The sequence below is a fragment of the Sinocyclocheilus grahami genome, unplaced genomic scaffold, assembly GCF_001515645.1.
Source record: "Sinocyclocheilus grahami isolate Dianchi unplaced genomic scaffold, SAMN03320097.WGS_v1.1 scaffold1573.1, whole genome shotgun sequence".
In the NCBI taxonomy this organism is placed as follows: Eukaryota; Metazoa; Chordata; class Actinopteri; order Cypriniformes; family Cyprinidae; genus Sinocyclocheilus; species Sinocyclocheilus grahami.
Window position 1 is genome coordinate 197,084 of NW_015506752.1, and position 18,141 is coordinate 215,224.

The following is an 18,141-nucleotide window of genomic DNA, read 5'->3' on the forward strand; positions in this document are numbered from 1 at the left end:
TCCCAACATCTGCCATGATTCTTGACTTCCGCAGTGCAGTCACTGGTGAGCTGTCTGGAATCCCATACATCGTGTCCTACTACACCGATCCTGAGCCTCTTATCCACATTGATTCTGTGTATGATCGCACCTCCGATATCACCATAGAGCTGTGGTCCATGCCGACCCTACTGGGAAAAAGGTATGGCACCTCCAAACCCTTGATCATTCTGACAAGCAAGAATACTCTTGGGATTGCAGAAGATGTTGCATATTGCCTTAAAAACCTTAAAAGGGCCACCATTGTTGGGGAGAACACAGCTGGGGGAAGTATAAAAATCAACAAAATCAAGGTAGGTGACACTGACTTCTATGTGACTGTGCCAGTTGCTAAGTCTATGAACCCCATCACTGGCAAGAGCTGGGAAGTCAATGGAGTGGCACCAGATGTTGAAGTTACTGCAGAAGATGCCCTTGATGCTGCAATTGCAATCATTAAACTCCGTGCTGCAGGGTTGGTTCAGGGGGCAGCCACACTGGTTGCAGACAACTATGCATTTCCGAGCATCGGGGACGATGTTGCTGAGAAGCTGGGAGCTGTTGCGGCTAGTGGAGAATACAACCTGATCTCCACAAAGGAAGAACTGGAAGCAAAGCTCTCTGCTGACCTCCTAAAACTGTCAGGAGACAAGTGTCTGAAGGCCACCAGCAATATCCCCGCACTTCCTCCAAAGGTAAGTCTTAGGCATAAAATATTAGATATAACAATACATTGGTTGTTGAAGCAAAATTATGAATGAAGCTGTCCTCTAAATTCCAGAATCCCACGCCTGAGATGTTCATTGAGCTCATCAAAGTTTCATTCCACACTGATGTATTTGAAAACAACATTGGTTACCTTCGCTTTGACATGTTTGGAGACTTTGAACATGTTGCTAAGATCATTGCGGAGCACGTCTGGAATAAAGTGGTTGACACTGGCGCGCTGATCATTGATTTGAGGTGATTATTCTATTGGATATGGCGCTCTAATATGTACAAATTCCAGACGTTTTAGTCCATAATGTGATATGACCATTCATATTTTAAGGAACAACGTTGGTGGGTCCACCTCCTCCATTGCTGGCTTTTGCTCATACTTCTTTGACGGTGACAAGCAGATTGTGCTAGACCACGTGTACGACAGACCCTCCAATACCACAAGAGATCTTCTGACCCTTACACAACTTACAGGTACATTACTAAAATGACAAGTTTTACTATTTGTGTTTATATGTTTATCATTTTACTTTAGATTGTTTGATCTATACCCAAAAAGTGCAGTGTCCTATCTTGTATGTCATATATTTGGTGGCCAAAATTATTAGAACACTAGTATTTTCAGCAGCTAAAGAATGGTTTTAAGTCAGTTATTTCTCTTTATTTCTATTTATCTTTTGCTGTAGTGTGTCAGTAGGAAATATCAGTTTACATTTCCAAACATTCATTTTGCCATTAATTGTAAAAATCCAGTGAGATTTATGTTTGTGCTGCACACAGAGCTCTGCTCTGATCATCATCAGTCTGTCTGGAGTCACATGAAGAAACAGAACAAACTGAGACTGAACTGAATGAAATCAACATTTGGTGTGAGCATCCTTTGTTTCGTGAAGCGTCAGTTCTTCTGGATTGAGTCTGTCTCAGTTTGTTCTGTTTCTTCATGTGACTCCAGACAGACTGATGATGATCAGAGCAGAGCTCTGTGTGCAGCACAAACATATATCTCACTGCATTATTACAATTAATGGCAAAATGAATGTTTGGAAATGTAAACTGATATTTCTTACTGACACACTACAGCAAAAGATTTGACTTACTAGTGAAAATTTCGCCACCACTGCATAATACTGCAAAATTAACTGTGCATTTCTACTCGTTATAGGCAGGAGATACGGCAGCTAAAAGAGCGTGATAATCCTCACCAGTGGTGCGACCGCTGGTGCTGCTGAGGAGTTTGTTTTTATCATGAAGAAGCTGGGACGTGCAATGATTATCGGTGAAACAACCCATGGAGGTTGTCACCCCCCAGAGACCTTCAGTGTTGGCGAAAGTGACATCTTTCTATCTATTCCAATCAGCCATTCAGACACTGCTCAGGGCCCTTCATGGGAGGGTGCTGGCATTGCCCCTCACATTCCAGTGCCCGCTGATGCCGCCCTCGACACAGCAAAGGGCATCCTCAATAAGCATTTTTCTGGCCAACAATAAGTTGTTCTCCTGGGCCTGGTATGGAAGCCAAATGATATTGCAAATTAGTTATTTAGAAGGATGGCATGTTGTGAAGATGCTGTCATGATCTGTGTAGATCTTTAAGGTAATGTTTAGAAAGTACCTTTTTCTATTCCTTTTCTTTGTTTCTGTATTATTTCTAACCCAAAGCATGCATTCTTTTAAGCACACTTGGTGGAGGAGAATGCAGTCAATGTTCTTAAAGTGATATTCAGTTTAGGCCTGTTCTAAACGTGTTCGGTTCTTTGTGAACTAGTTTCCTTTGTGCAGATTAAAATGTGTTTATGCTTGCGTTTTAAACACCTATGCACATGCATATTAACAAACTGAAAATTAGTCTTGAACTTGAATCTTTTTCAGTATAACTGGGGAAAATTGCGACTTCGGAGTTATATTGAAACCAAATGTTAAAACGTAATAAAAACCACATGGAAACTGTTCTAATTGTAATGTGTTTTAAAGATTAAATCAAAAATTCCTTACAACTGAGGTAAAACGGGTTTAACAAACATAAACCAATTCCAGACATACTTATGTCTCTGAAAGCCTCTTGTGATTTTTCCAGATTATTTTGATCAGATTATTTACCTCTATTTATCCGTTTGCAATCTCAACAAAAATCACAGTTACAACATAAACACACTCACCCACACAACAAAAACAATCTTCATATTTGGTAAGTCAAAAATCCAATTTTTGCTCACTTGAGGTCATTACAAAACTATTATTTTTATACATGTGTTTACTACACCTTTTCTTTCAGAAATAAGCAGCAAAGAACCAGAAGATGGCAGCACATATTCTTTATCAGTTGGCCAAAGTAAGCAGTCAAGCACATCCACTGCCATACTAACATTACAATTATGCAGCACCTGTTGACAACAGATTTTTTTTACATAGCATAAAACGCAGATAAAATGCTTGTAAATGGTGTAATTACATAGTTTGTCCAGCAGAGCATGCTCCATTGTTTGCTACAGGCGATCTGGATGAAACGCTTGAAAGCTTAAGTGTATGAAATACTATTGAGACTTTGAATGGCCATATCTCCGTAGCGGCGCTGCGAATCTGCACCAAATTCGGGGGATCCCTTCAGCTCGAGGAACCCTCTCGAACACCAAATCGAGTGTACGTCTTGCCCCCTTTCGAATGAGACCACCCCCGTGTATCTCGGCGTATCTTTGTCACGTCATTATGAATGTTTGATCACCACATTTGAGTGATCATTGCAAAAAATGTGTTTATGTATAAAGTATATATTCTGTTTATGTATATACGGTATTCTATATATACAGTAGTACCAGTCAAAAGTTTGGAGACACGAATGGGAAAGTGTCCAAACTTTTGATTGGTACTGTACTATAATATAAACAAAGAATATCGGCCGATATATCGGTATCGGCATTTTTTTACTCCCTAATATCGGTATCAGTCCCCCAAAAACCCATTTCGGTCGGGCTCTAATATATATATATATATATGTACAGACATTGTTGAAATGCTTAATTTATTTCTGTTGTTTTTATAACTTGATAAAAGTTCAAATAAATTAACGTGGGGTTTCTTGAATTTGCCAAAAGCTTATGACTATAGAGTCGTGACCATTTTAAAAGAATCAGTTCAATATGATTGATTCAATATGACTCACTCACAGCACACAAGAAAAATGCTCACTAACGCCAACTACTGGTGTAACGATGTAAACTGCTGAAATGACCTAACTGAAATAGTACACATAAGAAAAAGAGAAAATAAATAACAATAATTAATTATTTTTTTTTCTTAAAAAAAACTCTAAAGCTAGCTTTCTATATTCTTTTTCTATTCTATCTACTTGTTTTCTTTGTATGTGTGTGTGTGTGTATATATATATATATATATATATATATATATATATATATATATATATATATATATATATATATATATATATATATATATATATATATATATATATATATATATATATATATATATATATATATATATATATATATATATATATATATATATATATATATATATATATATATATATATATATATATATATATATATATATATATATATATATATATATATATATATATATATATATATATATATATATATATATATATATATATATATATATATATATATATATATATATATATATATATATATATATATATATATATATATATATATATATATATATATATATATATATATATATATATATAAATCTTGCTACCTGTAGGCTAATGCGTTAGGCTGACCGAGACTTGTCATAGCACTTGCATATCATTGCTCTTTTGTTAGTTTTGACTGCTTCTATTGACCTCATTTGTAAGTTGCTTTGGATAAAAGTGTCTGCTAAATGATTAAATGTAAATGTAATTAATTAATTAATTAATCAATCTTAACCCAACACCTGATATAGGCTACTGCAAAATGGAATAAGAGTAAGAAACAAACATATATTTAACCTCAATATATAGTCTGTATATATATATATATATATATATATATATATATTATATAACTGATATATAAACTAAATATATATAAACTAAACATTCTAAAATGCATAAAAATAAATCTTTTTCTATTCTAGTTTTAAATTTACTTCCTCAACGCTAGCAGACAAGCACAAAAAACGTCGCAAAACCCATATGTTTAGCATATATCCAGAGGAAGGGAGGAAACCTTCGAGGAGCAGGAGTAGAAACTGACCCAATTCTTTTTTTTTCTACAAGGGTAGAAATATGACACCAGCTCCTCTTCTGCCAACTCTGAGCCTGGGCTCTTTTCTCAGACGACTCCGTCTTTGCTTTGCACATTAACATCAAATATCAAGCGCTTGAACAAAATACATCTGGCCTTTTAACACGTGGATTTAGTGCAGCAACAGTTCTTCAAAATCCCCCAAAACAACAAACCGGCTAGTGTTTTATATAAAGAAAACTAAACAGACACTTTGGAAGTCGTTCTTTGTGGTGTTTTCCTGGACGTCGGCTTTCTGTGCAGTACATTTTGGGAATAGCTCGTTTTCATCTTATCTCAAGTTTGGAGTTACAGGTTTCAGACTGATGTGAGTAAGGACTGCGTCAACATCCGCAAAACTCCTCTTCTTTGTGTGCATCCTCAGCAAAGGCTCTTTTTAGGGGATAATGTGAATGGCCGTCGGCTTTCTTGAGGATTGATGTTTTTGCAGTAAGAAACGATGACGAGTTCAGTAGTGAAATTGTGTCTTGGCGTACTTTTCTTGGGACTTTTGTTGTTCACGCTTCCATCTGCGAGAGCGCAAGAAGATGTGGAGGAGGAGAGATCATGTCAGGGCGCCTTTGACTTGTATTTTGTCCTTGACAAGTAAGTAACTGTTACAATTCAATCGTTTTGCGCACAGTTGTTTGAACAAAGAATCCAGTCTCTCTTTTTCTCTGAACATAAAAGAAAGTCAGTCTGTGAGTTATATCTTTAATCTTAGTGCTCTAACAGCTGGTAAACGTTCTGGTATGCAACATAAACCTATCAATCACATACAAAGGCAACTTGATCTGTATGAAGTGCAAATGTTAGGGATGTTAAGCTTTTGCAGTCTGTCGGCCTGATGTTTTCCACACTGAGAGATACTGCCTGGATAAAGTAGGCCAGTACATTTCCATTCACATCCTCCGTCTTTTCCCAAAATTTCTCACATTCCGCATCACCAAAATAGACATTCACCAGATGTGCATTGTTTGGTATCACTTGGCTGGGTTCAATTAGAGTTCAAGAACAATGCAGTGTATACCAGACAACACATACACTACCAATGACTGTTTAACAGAAGTCATCCAGTTTATTTTTATTGTGCAAACTTGTTGTTTTGTGCTCTGTCTGTGTGTAATGATGAGAAGAGGGGTGGTACATGTGAAGTTTGCTGAATAAGCACTTCAGATGGTCACAACTTCATTCCTCTGTGGTTCTCTTTTCTTGCTGCTTATCCTTTACCATTGTTAAACAGACCCGGAAAAGCAACATCCTTTCCCACGATTTGACTGGGAAGATTATTTACTGGATGTTTAGTCTAATTACACATTTATTTAAAATGATAGGGTCAGTAAGTAAAGGCAACTTGTGTTTTTACATTAACTCATCTAAATTAATTGAGGAATTACAACTTTTTTTACGAGTAATATGAACTTGATTTAAGTCAGTTTAACCCCTTAACTGCCCCCCCCCCACATTTTTTTAAATAGGCATGAAAGTGCACTATCCAAACTTAAATTGTTGTAATTTATGAGCACTTTTGAATACAGACCTAAGGTTGGTCTCTTTTTAAAGAAGAAAATCACAAATCAATTTTTCAAAACAATTTAAGTATCAAAAAGTTTACATTTACTGTAAATAAAATGCACTATATTAATTTTATTTTATATATAATAAATATTTTACATAACAGGTTTGCATAAAGCCTGATGTCTAAATAAGTTATGTTCCAAATTTGAAGTTTATATGAAAACAATTGAGGTTCCTGTGAGATTTTATTTAGGGCGTCATACCACAAACAGCCACCGGGTGCCATCCAAACTCCATTGAATTGTTTTACCACCATATATGGAATCCTGAGACTCAGACCTTTCCAATGATATGTTTTTTGTCAAGATTATAAAAAGGTTTGATTCTAAAAGACCGTAATTAATTTTGTAATATGACACCGCCCACTAAGGGGGAGGAGACCACCAAAAGATTTTAAAGTACCATTTCCATGGTAACGCAATGTCCGATTTCAAAATGGTTTTCACAGGATGAATCTTGGGCTTCTAAACTTTCAAATAATATATAAATTATGATGATTACTAAAAGATTTGATAGAGAAAAAGGACAACAACAAAAAAAGAGCGCCAAGCATCCCACAGGTGGGACGGTGACAGTTAAAATAACATGTACAACCAAGAAATTTAAAGAAACAATTCAAGTCACAATTTTCTCCTATTTCGATTATTAAGATTAAGATCTAAGTCGAAACAGGTGAAAATTATGACTTGAGCAAAATGTGAGTTGAGCAAAACTGCCTAGTTTGTCTTTACTATCAAATATGCTGTTAGTCTCACGAGACTCATGGTAATGTGTGGGTTATCTGTAACGGCATTGGTCTCATGAGAAAAGGTGTCTCGTATTTATTTGTTTAGATGGGCTTATTGCTTGATCTATGAACACATAGTTCAAGGCCCTTTGATGAAAGGTGATATTGTTTGAGCATGTGTCAGAAGTTCAGCGTGTGCAGCTGTCATAAAGAGAATCAATATTTTAGACCATACTGGATAAAATTAGCAGTGAAAACATTAGAAACAATCAAATGCACCATAAATCCTGTGTGCTTTGATTTTCATGTGTCATGCAACGTGCTCTGGAACTGATCAGCTGAGTAAAACTATACAATTCATGCGAGGTCCTTTTCCACCCAGTTTTTCTCGTAATGTGATGGCAGAAGACATAGCCAACACAAGCACCCCCCTTTTTTGCTTTACAGACTTTGGAAAAACTGACATTTAGTGAAACATCTGCAGCCTTTTCAGAACATTACAAGCCTTCAGCTTCAACAATTTAAGTAATTTCCTGCATGCATTATTCAGTGTTTTTAATCACCGTGCCGTTGCGTGCAGAGGGCAGAGTGTCATTTTTTCTGTATCTGTTTATCACCAAATAAGCTGAAGTTGAAGTATTGAAGCATCACAAACAACAGCTGTATTGCACAAGAGTGGTGCACCATTATTCGACTGATAAGAAGGGGCTTTTCGTGGATTTGTTGGCATGTTTATCTGTTCATCTCATCACAACCTCACAATGAGATTTTAGAAAAAATCAAGTCCTTGAAAGCACTAGGGAAGTAAAGTTTGAACATCTTTAACCTTTAAAAATATTGTAATCTAAGACAATTACCACTGACCAACACAAACAGACTGACCAGAAGGTTAGAATTAAATATCCTCTTTCCTAAAAGTAAATTTGCTGCATATCGTTGTGGAAAGTCCCAGCATATCAGTGGAATATTGGTTATATAAAAAGAAAATGTGGGGCTAAAAAAGGGCCAGATTTTTAGAAATGATTTCGTAAATTGACCTCAAGATTGTCCTTCAAGCCTGGCATCATTGCTTCCACTTCTGCTTTAATGTGTCCCAAAGGCTTTCTGGGAAGTCACGGCCTTGGGTAGTGATTCAGAACCAGTCTACCAGTTCATGGCCTGCTGTTTAACAAGTGGAATAAAACAAAGAAACTGTCCGTGGGAATGCTTAGTGTGCTATTTGCACTGTACAACTCTGGTGATTTTTGCCGGTGCCGTTTTTGAGGTTCTTTAAAAAGAGAACTTACCCAAAAATGAAAATTTGCTCATCATTTACTCACCCTCATGTCATTCCAAACCTGACTTACTTTCTTCTGTGAAACACAAACAATGTTTTGACAAACGTCTTGTCCATATAATGCATTTCTGTAAGAGCAGAGTATTGCATTAGCAACACCAAGGTCATGGATTTGATTCCCAGTGAATGCTTGAATTTAATCAATTAAATTGAATTGAATCAGATCTACACTTGAAATGCAATGCAAGTCACTTGAGATAAAAGCATCTGCCAAATGCATAAATGAAGGAAAGGCAATAAAGGGCAAAATAACATAACATTGGATCCCATTGAAGACCTTGTCAAAGACCTTGTAATTTTAGTTTTTAGCCAATGCATTTTAAGCTGTCGCTCTGCATCCCTCTGACCACCTGACTCTTGGGATTGGTCATAAACAATGTCTGGACACATATTGCGGTCTGATTTACTTCATCTTTATGATTGTTTTGAAACATCACTGTGTTAATCATAGTTTTGGTTCCACTAACTGTTGTTTAGCTTAAGATAACCCAGGCGTTGAGTCATCTGTTTTAAAACAGCCAGAATAACAGCCGTAGTGTACCAATGATTCATAAATGTCAAGCCCTTCTCTGAGAGCCATGTCGAGTTTCTCCCCTAATACACCCAAATTCAGCTTTACCTAACCTCCTGGAACAGTTTTAGGAGACATGCATTCCTAGTTAAATGTTATCACACACCACAAATCTCCTTTCTGGATGCAGACCAGAAACTGCTGTGAAGTTTACTCAGGGCGTAAAAAGTATTCTCAGGATATGCAGTGTTCTCAGAGCAGCACAGAAAACTCAAAGACTAAAATCGAGACATTCAGAATCGTAAGCTCAGATTTAAAAAAAGGTTAGAAAGGTTAGAAACTGAAAGGTTTTTCAGTTGAACGGGTGTGCATCACAGAACTTGATGCATTAACCAAATTTCTATGAGTTTTTTTTTTCTTGACACACTACCATTTTCAGAGCTTCTGAGATTTATTGTAAAAAAACTAGAAGAAGCTTTGGCTTTTAAATACCACTCCAACAACCAGCCCCAGCTGTTTGCTAACTATACTTGGCCAGTGAATTAGACCCACTCCCGTTCTTTCAAATACACCTCTTTTTTCCCAAATCACGTCAGTCAACCCAAAGTCTGCAAACATGTATGAGTTAAAGGTCCCCTGAAACGCTTAGAAACACGCAGCGTTACTCTGTGTTGACGTCATGTTAACTGAAACAGGAAGACAGGGCGGGACATATCAAGCAGCCCGCCCCTTTTTAAAATAGCCAATAGCGTTCGTTTATATCACAGCTTGGGCTAGAGCCGCTCAGAGCCGTTGAGCTCCGTTATGCCAGCCACAATCTCATCCATATTGCTGTAAAATATAGCATTCTGTGTAGAATTCAAATAGCTCCGATACATTTAGTGGTCTGCGGCGACTCGCGCGTGTGATCCGCTCCGTGCTATCGTGTCTCTGGACCGGAGCAGAGTGTGTGTGCGGTGAGGTGGTTAGCGGGACACAGCGCCAAACCAGACTTATTTTTCTCCTCAATGTCCCCTATATAGTGCACTACGTGCCATTCACTGCACAGAAAATACTCATTCTGTGGACAAGCGTCTATTTTATAGTCTAGGGGGCCGGGCTTCGGATTCTAGAGAATGTTTGATTGGACAGAAAGTTTGATGAGAAGCTGAAGTACGATGTGACGTCAAAAAAATCGTTGAGCCGTTTTGGCGGAAGTTACGAACTGTAAGCTTCGAATGCTTATATCTTCTAAATGTGAATTTTGTCACTGTTTTGGAGCACACTGCCTTATAGATAACCTTAAGACTAACATATTGATACTAACACCCACAAAACTTTAATTTTGATTCATGGGGACTTTAAATGATTGACAGGCAGTGAGTGCTTCTGTAGAGTAATATATAGTATAGCATGTTTGAATAATTCTTCTGTATAGCCATTTTTCTGAAAACATCAACAAAATACAGTAAATGCATTTATTTTCTTTCTTTCTTTATGGTGATGCCATCTTGACTTACCCCCTGCAATGATGTTTTCTGCTTTTTAACAAATACACATACTTTACACCTATACACACAGATGCAAAAGGTAGTATTTTGTCTTTATTTTGTTTAACAGTAAGACAAAATGATATTAAATTGCTTCTTGCACGTTTTGTGACACTTTTAAAGTTAAAATGCCAAAAGCACATTTAGTTGTATCCAAAGCAGATGAATGTGAATCTGGAAACATTTTATCACGTTGGTTGTTGTACGTATCACAGAAAGTTCAGAAAATAAATATATGGTGAGTGGCGCCAATTAGGGTTAATACTCTATTGCACACTAAAATAACCGATAGTGTTAACAAAAGCAAATGTGGGATAAAAACACAAGTAACCATATCATTGTATTATGCTTCTACAAGTCTTTGAGCTCTTTTATCATGACTCGTGTTTGACAGCACTCGTTCGAGAGCGGGTCACATCACTAGTGCAGTGATGTACCGGGTGCGCTACTGAGCAAGTTTACCACATAAGAAAAGCCAGATATATGGAGCTGGTTATGTGATGTAAATGTTACAAATCGTGAACTACAGTAAAAGTGATGTCTTAGCATAGTATTGGGTTCTTCTGTGGCATCACTGTGAAGCGCCTTTATTCTTAAGAGTGTACAGAGTCTAGGAGTGTCACAAAAAACCTCACCACACCTATTTATTTGAATATGTTATGTGTACTGTTGCAAAATGCTTGTTTAGGCTGTTTATAAACACTGAGGAGACCATCCAGACTTGTTCTGTTAAACTGCAGTAGGCCTAGAAGATGTTGGAGGACCCGGAGGAGCCATTAAAACAGCAGTGTCAGGGAATTGTCACCATAATATTCTTACCAAGTCTCAGGCATTACAAAGCAGGAAGAAGCGGAGCTAATGCTGACTTTACATAAACCTAAACCGAGTCACGTTTGCAGGTCTCCTCTGGTCCTCTTTAAACATTATTATTACTGCTTCACAAACCTCTTTAATCTGAAACGCCGACAGGTAACTGCACTCGACAGCAAGGAGAAGCTTTTTGTGAGCTGTGTTTTGGTTTCTGGTTCTGGCAGAAACGCAGATATGAAAAGTCAGTTCAAGATTCGATCTCGAGGGAAGGCTGATCTCAGAGCAGATGCAAGAGCAACACACTCTTCTAATTATCCCTCTTCCAAATATTACTCCAGTGAGTCTTCCCATCTTGGCTCTTGTTGCATCAAACCGCAATGACTTTCACGTGTCTTAACATATGTGCAATTATATACGAAGAGTCGTGTAACAGTAGAAAACATGAGTTTTGGGGGTCATTTAATAGATGACGATCGCCCGTAATTCATTTCTCTGTGAATTAGGATCATCTTCAGAGCTGAAATCTCGCTGGCTCTATATGGTTTGGCATAACCCATTCAAATTAGATCAAAGGAAGGCACCGCAACATATTTCATCAAGGATCTCACTTGAGAATAGACCACTTCCTTTCCTAACGCTGTTTGCACAGGTGAGAAATCTGCAAGCTAGGCACCAATCCCATGATTACTGTTACCTCAAGAAAGTCCTGCTTCCAACACAAACAGCGTTCATTGTGATGTTCAGAAATCTGAAGTTGAAAACTGCGGCGAGCCCTTAGCATGACCTGCATATTCTCGCTAGCGTTCACCTCTGTGTTATATGGTCTGTTTTTTGCTGTTTCAGAGCGTGCTGGCTATGCGCTGACCCGTCTTTTGTTGGCTGTGTTATAAAAACATCTTCCTCCCACGCCGTTCCAGAAAGAGCTTTTCAAGAGCATTCATCAAACAAAATCATTAGCTTAGCATTTCTCTGAAGGAAAACAAATGGCTTTTTTAAGATTAGTCATTTTATTAAAAACAATAAAAATCAGTTCATTTGAGTTGTTTTTTTCTTGTCTAACAAGGAGAGTTGGGTCAAATAGGTCATAATATGTGCAAAAATTGTCAACTTTTACTATGTTTTAATATACACTACCATTCGAAAGATTGGAATAATTAAATCTTTTGATGTTTTTGAAGGGTAAAAGTTGCATTGAAAGATACAAGGCTGCATTTATTTGACCAAAATACAGTATAAACAGTAATATCGTGAAACTGTTTTCTATTTGAATGTTTTAAATTTAATTTATTTTGATTTCTGTTTTAAAAAAGTATGGTTTCTAAAAGGTCATGTGACACTGAAAACTGGAGTAATGATGCCGAAAATGCAGCTTCGCCAATGCAGATATAAGCAACATTTTACAATATATTAAAATAGTAAACATTTATTTTAAATAGTCACAATGTTACAGTTTTTACTGTGTTTTTAATCAAATAAATTCAGCCTTAGTGCACGATAGGGAGGTCTTTCAAAAACATTTAGAAATCGCAATTATTCCAAACTTTTGACCGGCTGTGTTGCAAGTTTTTTTCTTTTTATTTCAGCAAAAATGTAGTAACTAATTTTATTTGTCATTTTCTCCCCTTTGTCTTCATGAATATGTCCTATTGGTCTGTCCCCATCGCTAGCACTTATTTCTGTATAAGAGCAAATATGCACATTTGATCCACAAATTCAATGCAAATAAAAACTTTTTCCTTTTCATTTCTTTTCTTTCTATGTCTTTTTAGATTTTAACTACTCATATAATGTATTGTCGAAACACTCTTTACATTGTGTTTCACCTCTATTACCTTCATATTTTCCCCTTTCTTAAACTTTCCAAGGAAAAGTATAATTTTATCTTATATTTTGTTATGTTTTTCAGTAGAGGATGATTGTAGCGTCAACCCTATTACCATGACTTTGTATAGTGAACGTTACATTTCACAATCTTGAGCACAAGGCTGGTAAATAAAATTTTACCATTTAAAAAAAACGTTCAACCTTGTTACCATCAACTGTATGACACAATGCATACTCACTTCATCAGAAATCTTACAGAAATGTACTTTAAAATCACCTTGTCAGACTGCCAGTGCCACCGGTTTCATAGAACGAGTCAGTTACTTCAGACCAAACATCTTACATCAGCCAGGGAATGCGATTTACACAACGCAAAGCCTATTTCTGCGGCATGTTTCATCAATTAGTCAAACTGACTCAATCACAGATCAGTAGACTCAATTAGCTCATTTCCCATTTGTCATCCAGAACTAATGAACTGTCTTAAAGCGTTAGTTCACCCAAAAATTAAAATTAGCCCATAAATTGCTCACCCCCGAGGCATTCTAGGTGTATATGACTTTCTTCTTTCAGACGAATCCAGTCGGAGTTATATTAAAAATTGTCTTTGATCTTTCAAGCTGTTTAATGGCACTCAGCGGGTGTTGCATTGCTTCAGTCCAAAAGAAGTGAAATAAAAAGCACCCATCCATAAAACAAAGTGTCTCACACGGCTCCGGGGGGTGAACAAAGGCCTCCTGTAGTGAATCGATGCGTTTTTGTAAGAAAAATATCCATATTCAAAACTTAATAATCATTTCAATCTAGCTTGCGCTCACTGTTGTACACAGAAGCAGCTCTGGGAGCATGACGTATGAGGTCAGCGATGCGCATGCGCCGGTGAGTCTCGTGAAAACCAACGTTTGTTAACAGGAGCAAAAGAAGCAAAGTTTCCTTACTTTAGCAAAGGAAACCCAGTCTCCTCTTGGCTTATATCCAAATCCTCCAACATTCTTCTTTACAAATCCTCGTTTTGTGCTTTTAATAAGTGACCATAGTTTTGTTTTGATCTCTCCACTGTGCTTCCGCGTTCGTCACTTCTGAGCGGCGCATGCGCAGCGCTGAACTCATACGTCATCCGCCCAGAGCTGCTTCCATGTACAACAGTGAGCGCAAGATAGATTAAAGTGATTATTACGTTTTGAATATGGATATTTTTCTTACTAAAACGCATGGATTCGCTACAGGAGGCCTTTGTTCACCCCCCGGAGCCGTGTGAGACACTTTTTTTATGGATGGGCGCTTTTTATTTCACTTCTTTTGGACTGAAGCAATGCACCACCCGCTGAGTGCCATTAAACAGCTTGAAAGATCAAAGACAATTTTTAATATAACTCCGACTGGATTCGTCTGAAAGAAGAAAGTCATATACATCTAGGATGCCTCGGGGGTGAGTAATTTTTGGGTGAACTAACCCTTTAAAGCGTTTACAGCTGCGCCAATCAATAGGAGACAAAACTAGATGGCTTTGCTAAGTTGAAAGCATCGATAATTAATTGGAAGAATTCTCAGTTGTATTGATCTGATGCATTAAAAGCAGAAACATCCCATTTACTGATTGTTTCACCTCTTTCTCCTCAGGTCAGGAAGTGTCAAACACCACTGGCACGAACTCTACACATTTGTTGAACATTTGGCTGAGAAATTCACCAGGTACTAAAGCATCTCTTGAGCAAAACAAACAAGCGCACTGTACCACACAATAGGACTCAACGGAAATGCCATGTTTTTGTTGGCATTATGCAATTGCGTAAGATTTCCGAAGTAGGTAATGGTTGATTTTACAAAAGCATTTTATAAATTTCTTAAAATTGTAACTATTTCTGGTTTGTTTTTCATCGTCTCTCAGCCCAATGCTGCGAATGTCCTTCATCGTGTTCTCAACCAGAGGAAACACAATCATGAGACTCACGGAAAACAGGTGCTCTTCCAGTGCTGCAAATTTTTGTTGTTTATTTCATTCTACTCATTTTTGTTTCCATGTTTCAAAGGGAGACCATAAGAAAAGGCCTTAATGCTCTCAGACGAGAGATCCCAGGCGGAGATACATTTATGCATCTTGGTCTAGAAAAGGTAAAATGTTAAAATTAAATATCTTTATCATTCAAATGTACTTATTTTGATGTATTTTAACAATATTATCTAAATTTATTCACAGGCAAATGAGCAAATACACCAGGAAAACTTTGGTAGGTTTGCATTAATGACGAGTCAAGTCACCTTTATTTGGATAGCACTTTATATATGTGACCCTGGAGCACAAAACCAGTCATAAGGGTCAATTTTTGGAAATTGAGATGTATACATCACATGAAAGCGGAATAAATAATCTTTCCATTGATGTATGGTTTGTTAGGATCGGACCATATTTGGCTGAGATGCAACTATTTGAAAATCTGGAATCTGAGGGTGCAAAAAAATCTAAATATTGAGAAAATCATCTTTAAAGTTGTTCAAATGAAGTTCTTAGCAATGCATATTATAAGTTTTGATATATTTACGGTAGGAAATTTACAAAATAACTTCATGGAACATGATCTTTACTTAATATCCTAATGATTTTTGGCATAAAAGAGAAATGTATAATTGTGACTCATACAATGTATTGTTGGCTATTGCTACAAATATCCCCCAGCGACTCAACACTGCTTTTGTGCTGCAGGGCACATATTACAGATATTTAGTTTCAAAGCAGCTTCACAGTAATAAACAGAAACATAACAGAATCAATGATGCAAACGTCTTCAATAAATTCTGCTAAAAAGGCAATAGTTTCATTATTCAATTTGAAGCGACAGTTCACCCAAAAATGTAAATTCTAAAACGTCATAGTATTTTTTTTCCATACTATGAAAGTCAATGGCTACCGACAACCAACATTCTTCAAAATGTCTTCTTTTGTGTTTAACAGAAGAAGGGAACTAATATAGTTTTGGAACAACTTGTGTAAATGACAGAATTTATACAATTTTGGGTGAACTGTCCGTTTAAGTCAGATCATTATTGATTCAATAACTGTGTAAAATCTAGCTCTACAGAAGACAGTGTCATTATTCAGCTCAAGTCAGTTTAATGTTGCCTCCACTTTGTAGGAACTGCAAGTGTCATAATTGCACTGACGGACGGTGAGCTTCAAGAACATCAGCTGATAGCAGCTCAACAGGAGGTAACATGATGTTCAGCATTCAGTTTGCAGACTTTTAGAAATCTAAATCGGACAGTTTTTAATCACGATTGCATGATGTCTCGTCAGGCAGCACGAGCTCGGACATTGGGTGCAATCGTGTATTGTGTCGGCGTTAAGGACTTCAATGAAACACAGGTACTGATGACAAGTATGCACTAAACCAGAGAATGTAATTGAATGTAAACAATGCACTTTATATGGAAGAAACAGATCGGATGCTCAGATGAGCTGTAAATAAACATCAGTTTGTCCTGTTCTAGCTGGCTACCATAGCGGACACCAGTAAGCATGTGTTTCCGGTCTTGGGAGGATTCCAGGCACTGAGAGGAATGATTGACTCGGTAAACTGAAGCGTTTGGCTCTATGAAAGATTAATTAAAAATGCATTTTGTAAGATGCACGTTCTTTACTTTAAGCTGAAGTGTGGGATTTTTTCAGTGGTAGAAAAATGAAATTCTCTCATCATTTACTGACCCTCATGTTGACTTTGGTTAATCTTTAATACACAAATGTGAGCCTGGAGCACAAAACCAGTCTTAAGTGTCAATTTTTCAAATTGAGATGCATGCATCAGCTGAAAGCTGAATAAATAAGCTTTCCATTGATGTATGGTTTGTTAGGATAGCACAATATTTGAAAATCTGGAATCTGTGGGTGCAAAAAAATCTAAATATTGAGAAAATCATCTTTAAAGTTGTTCAAATGAAGTTCTTAGCAATGCATATTACTAATCAAACATTAAGTTTTGATATATTTAGGAAATGTACAAAATATCTTCATGGAACATGATCTTTACTTAATATCCTAATGATTTTTGGCATAAAAGAAAAATGTATAATTGTGACCCATACAATGTATTGTTGGCTATTGCTACAAATATCCCCCAGCGACTCAACACTGCTTCTGTGCTGCAGGGACATATATTAAGATCATTTTAATGAGAGGTTTCTATCCCCTCATTGAAAGTCCAGATAAGCAAAACTTAAGATCCAAACTGGTCATAAAGTCATTGTAAAATGAATCCATATGAACTGTTTATTTCATAATTTTGCTGCGTTTGTCAAGACTGATCAATGAAACCATTGGCACCAATGCAGAAATGACACACTTTGGCTTTAATAATAGTTGATTAGTATACATATAAGTAAATAAATGCATTTTGTAAAAATAGTTTTCTACTTTAAAAAAAACTTATTTTATTATACAAGAAAATTCCAGGTTGTCTGCTTCCAAATAACATTTAATTAATTGTGTTACTTGCTGTTTCTTTGTAATTATTTGTGAAATTTACTAGCAATTTCTGAGTGAAAACTGCTAAATCCTAAACCAATTTTTTTTTCAGTGTAGTTTGAATTTCAGTGTAGAATTAATTAAATATTTTATGTTTTTAGATAATCAAAAAATCTTGCATCGAGATCTTGGCAGCGGAGCCATCCAGCGTATGTGCAGGAGGTATGAAAATAAATAAATCACACACACACACACACACACACACACACACACACATATATATATATATATATATGTTTTAGAAGTGTGTGTGTGTGTGTGTGAGTGTGTGAGTGTGTGTGAGTGTGTGAGTGTGTGTGTGAGTGTGTGTGTGTGT

The 18,141-nt window shown here is 36.7% G+C and overlaps 1 protein-coding gene and 1 pseudogene across 1 annotated transcript in view; both read left to right on the forward strand.

The window, feature by feature from the left end:
- The window catches only part of LOC107571259 (retinol-binding protein 3-like), an 11,662-nt pseudogene extending 8,839 nt beyond the window's left edge, over positions 1-2,823 (forward strand).
- Positions 2,824-5,006: 2,183 nt separating this feature from the next.
- LOC107571268 (anthrax toxin receptor 1-like) overlaps positions 5,007-18,141 on the forward strand; it is a 34,353-nt gene continuing 21,218 nt past the window's right edge. Inside the window, exons 1-9 of the mRNA XM_016257584.1 lie at positions 5,007-5,600; positions 14,930-15,001; positions 15,198-15,269; positions 15,340-15,421; positions 15,507-15,537; positions 16,441-16,514; positions 16,602-16,670; positions 16,796-16,876; positions 17,927-17,987. Of these exons, the coding sequence (XP_016113070.1) occupies positions 5,455-5,600; positions 14,930-15,001; positions 15,198-15,269; positions 15,340-15,421; positions 15,507-15,537; positions 16,441-16,514; positions 16,602-16,670; positions 16,796-16,876; positions 17,927-17,987 (688 nt within the window). The 5' untranslated portion in view covers positions 5,007-5,454. The remainder of the gene's footprint in view (positions 5,601-14,929; positions 15,002-15,197; positions 15,270-15,339; positions 15,422-15,506; positions 15,538-16,440; positions 16,515-16,601; positions 16,671-16,795; positions 16,877-17,926; positions 17,988-18,141) is intronic.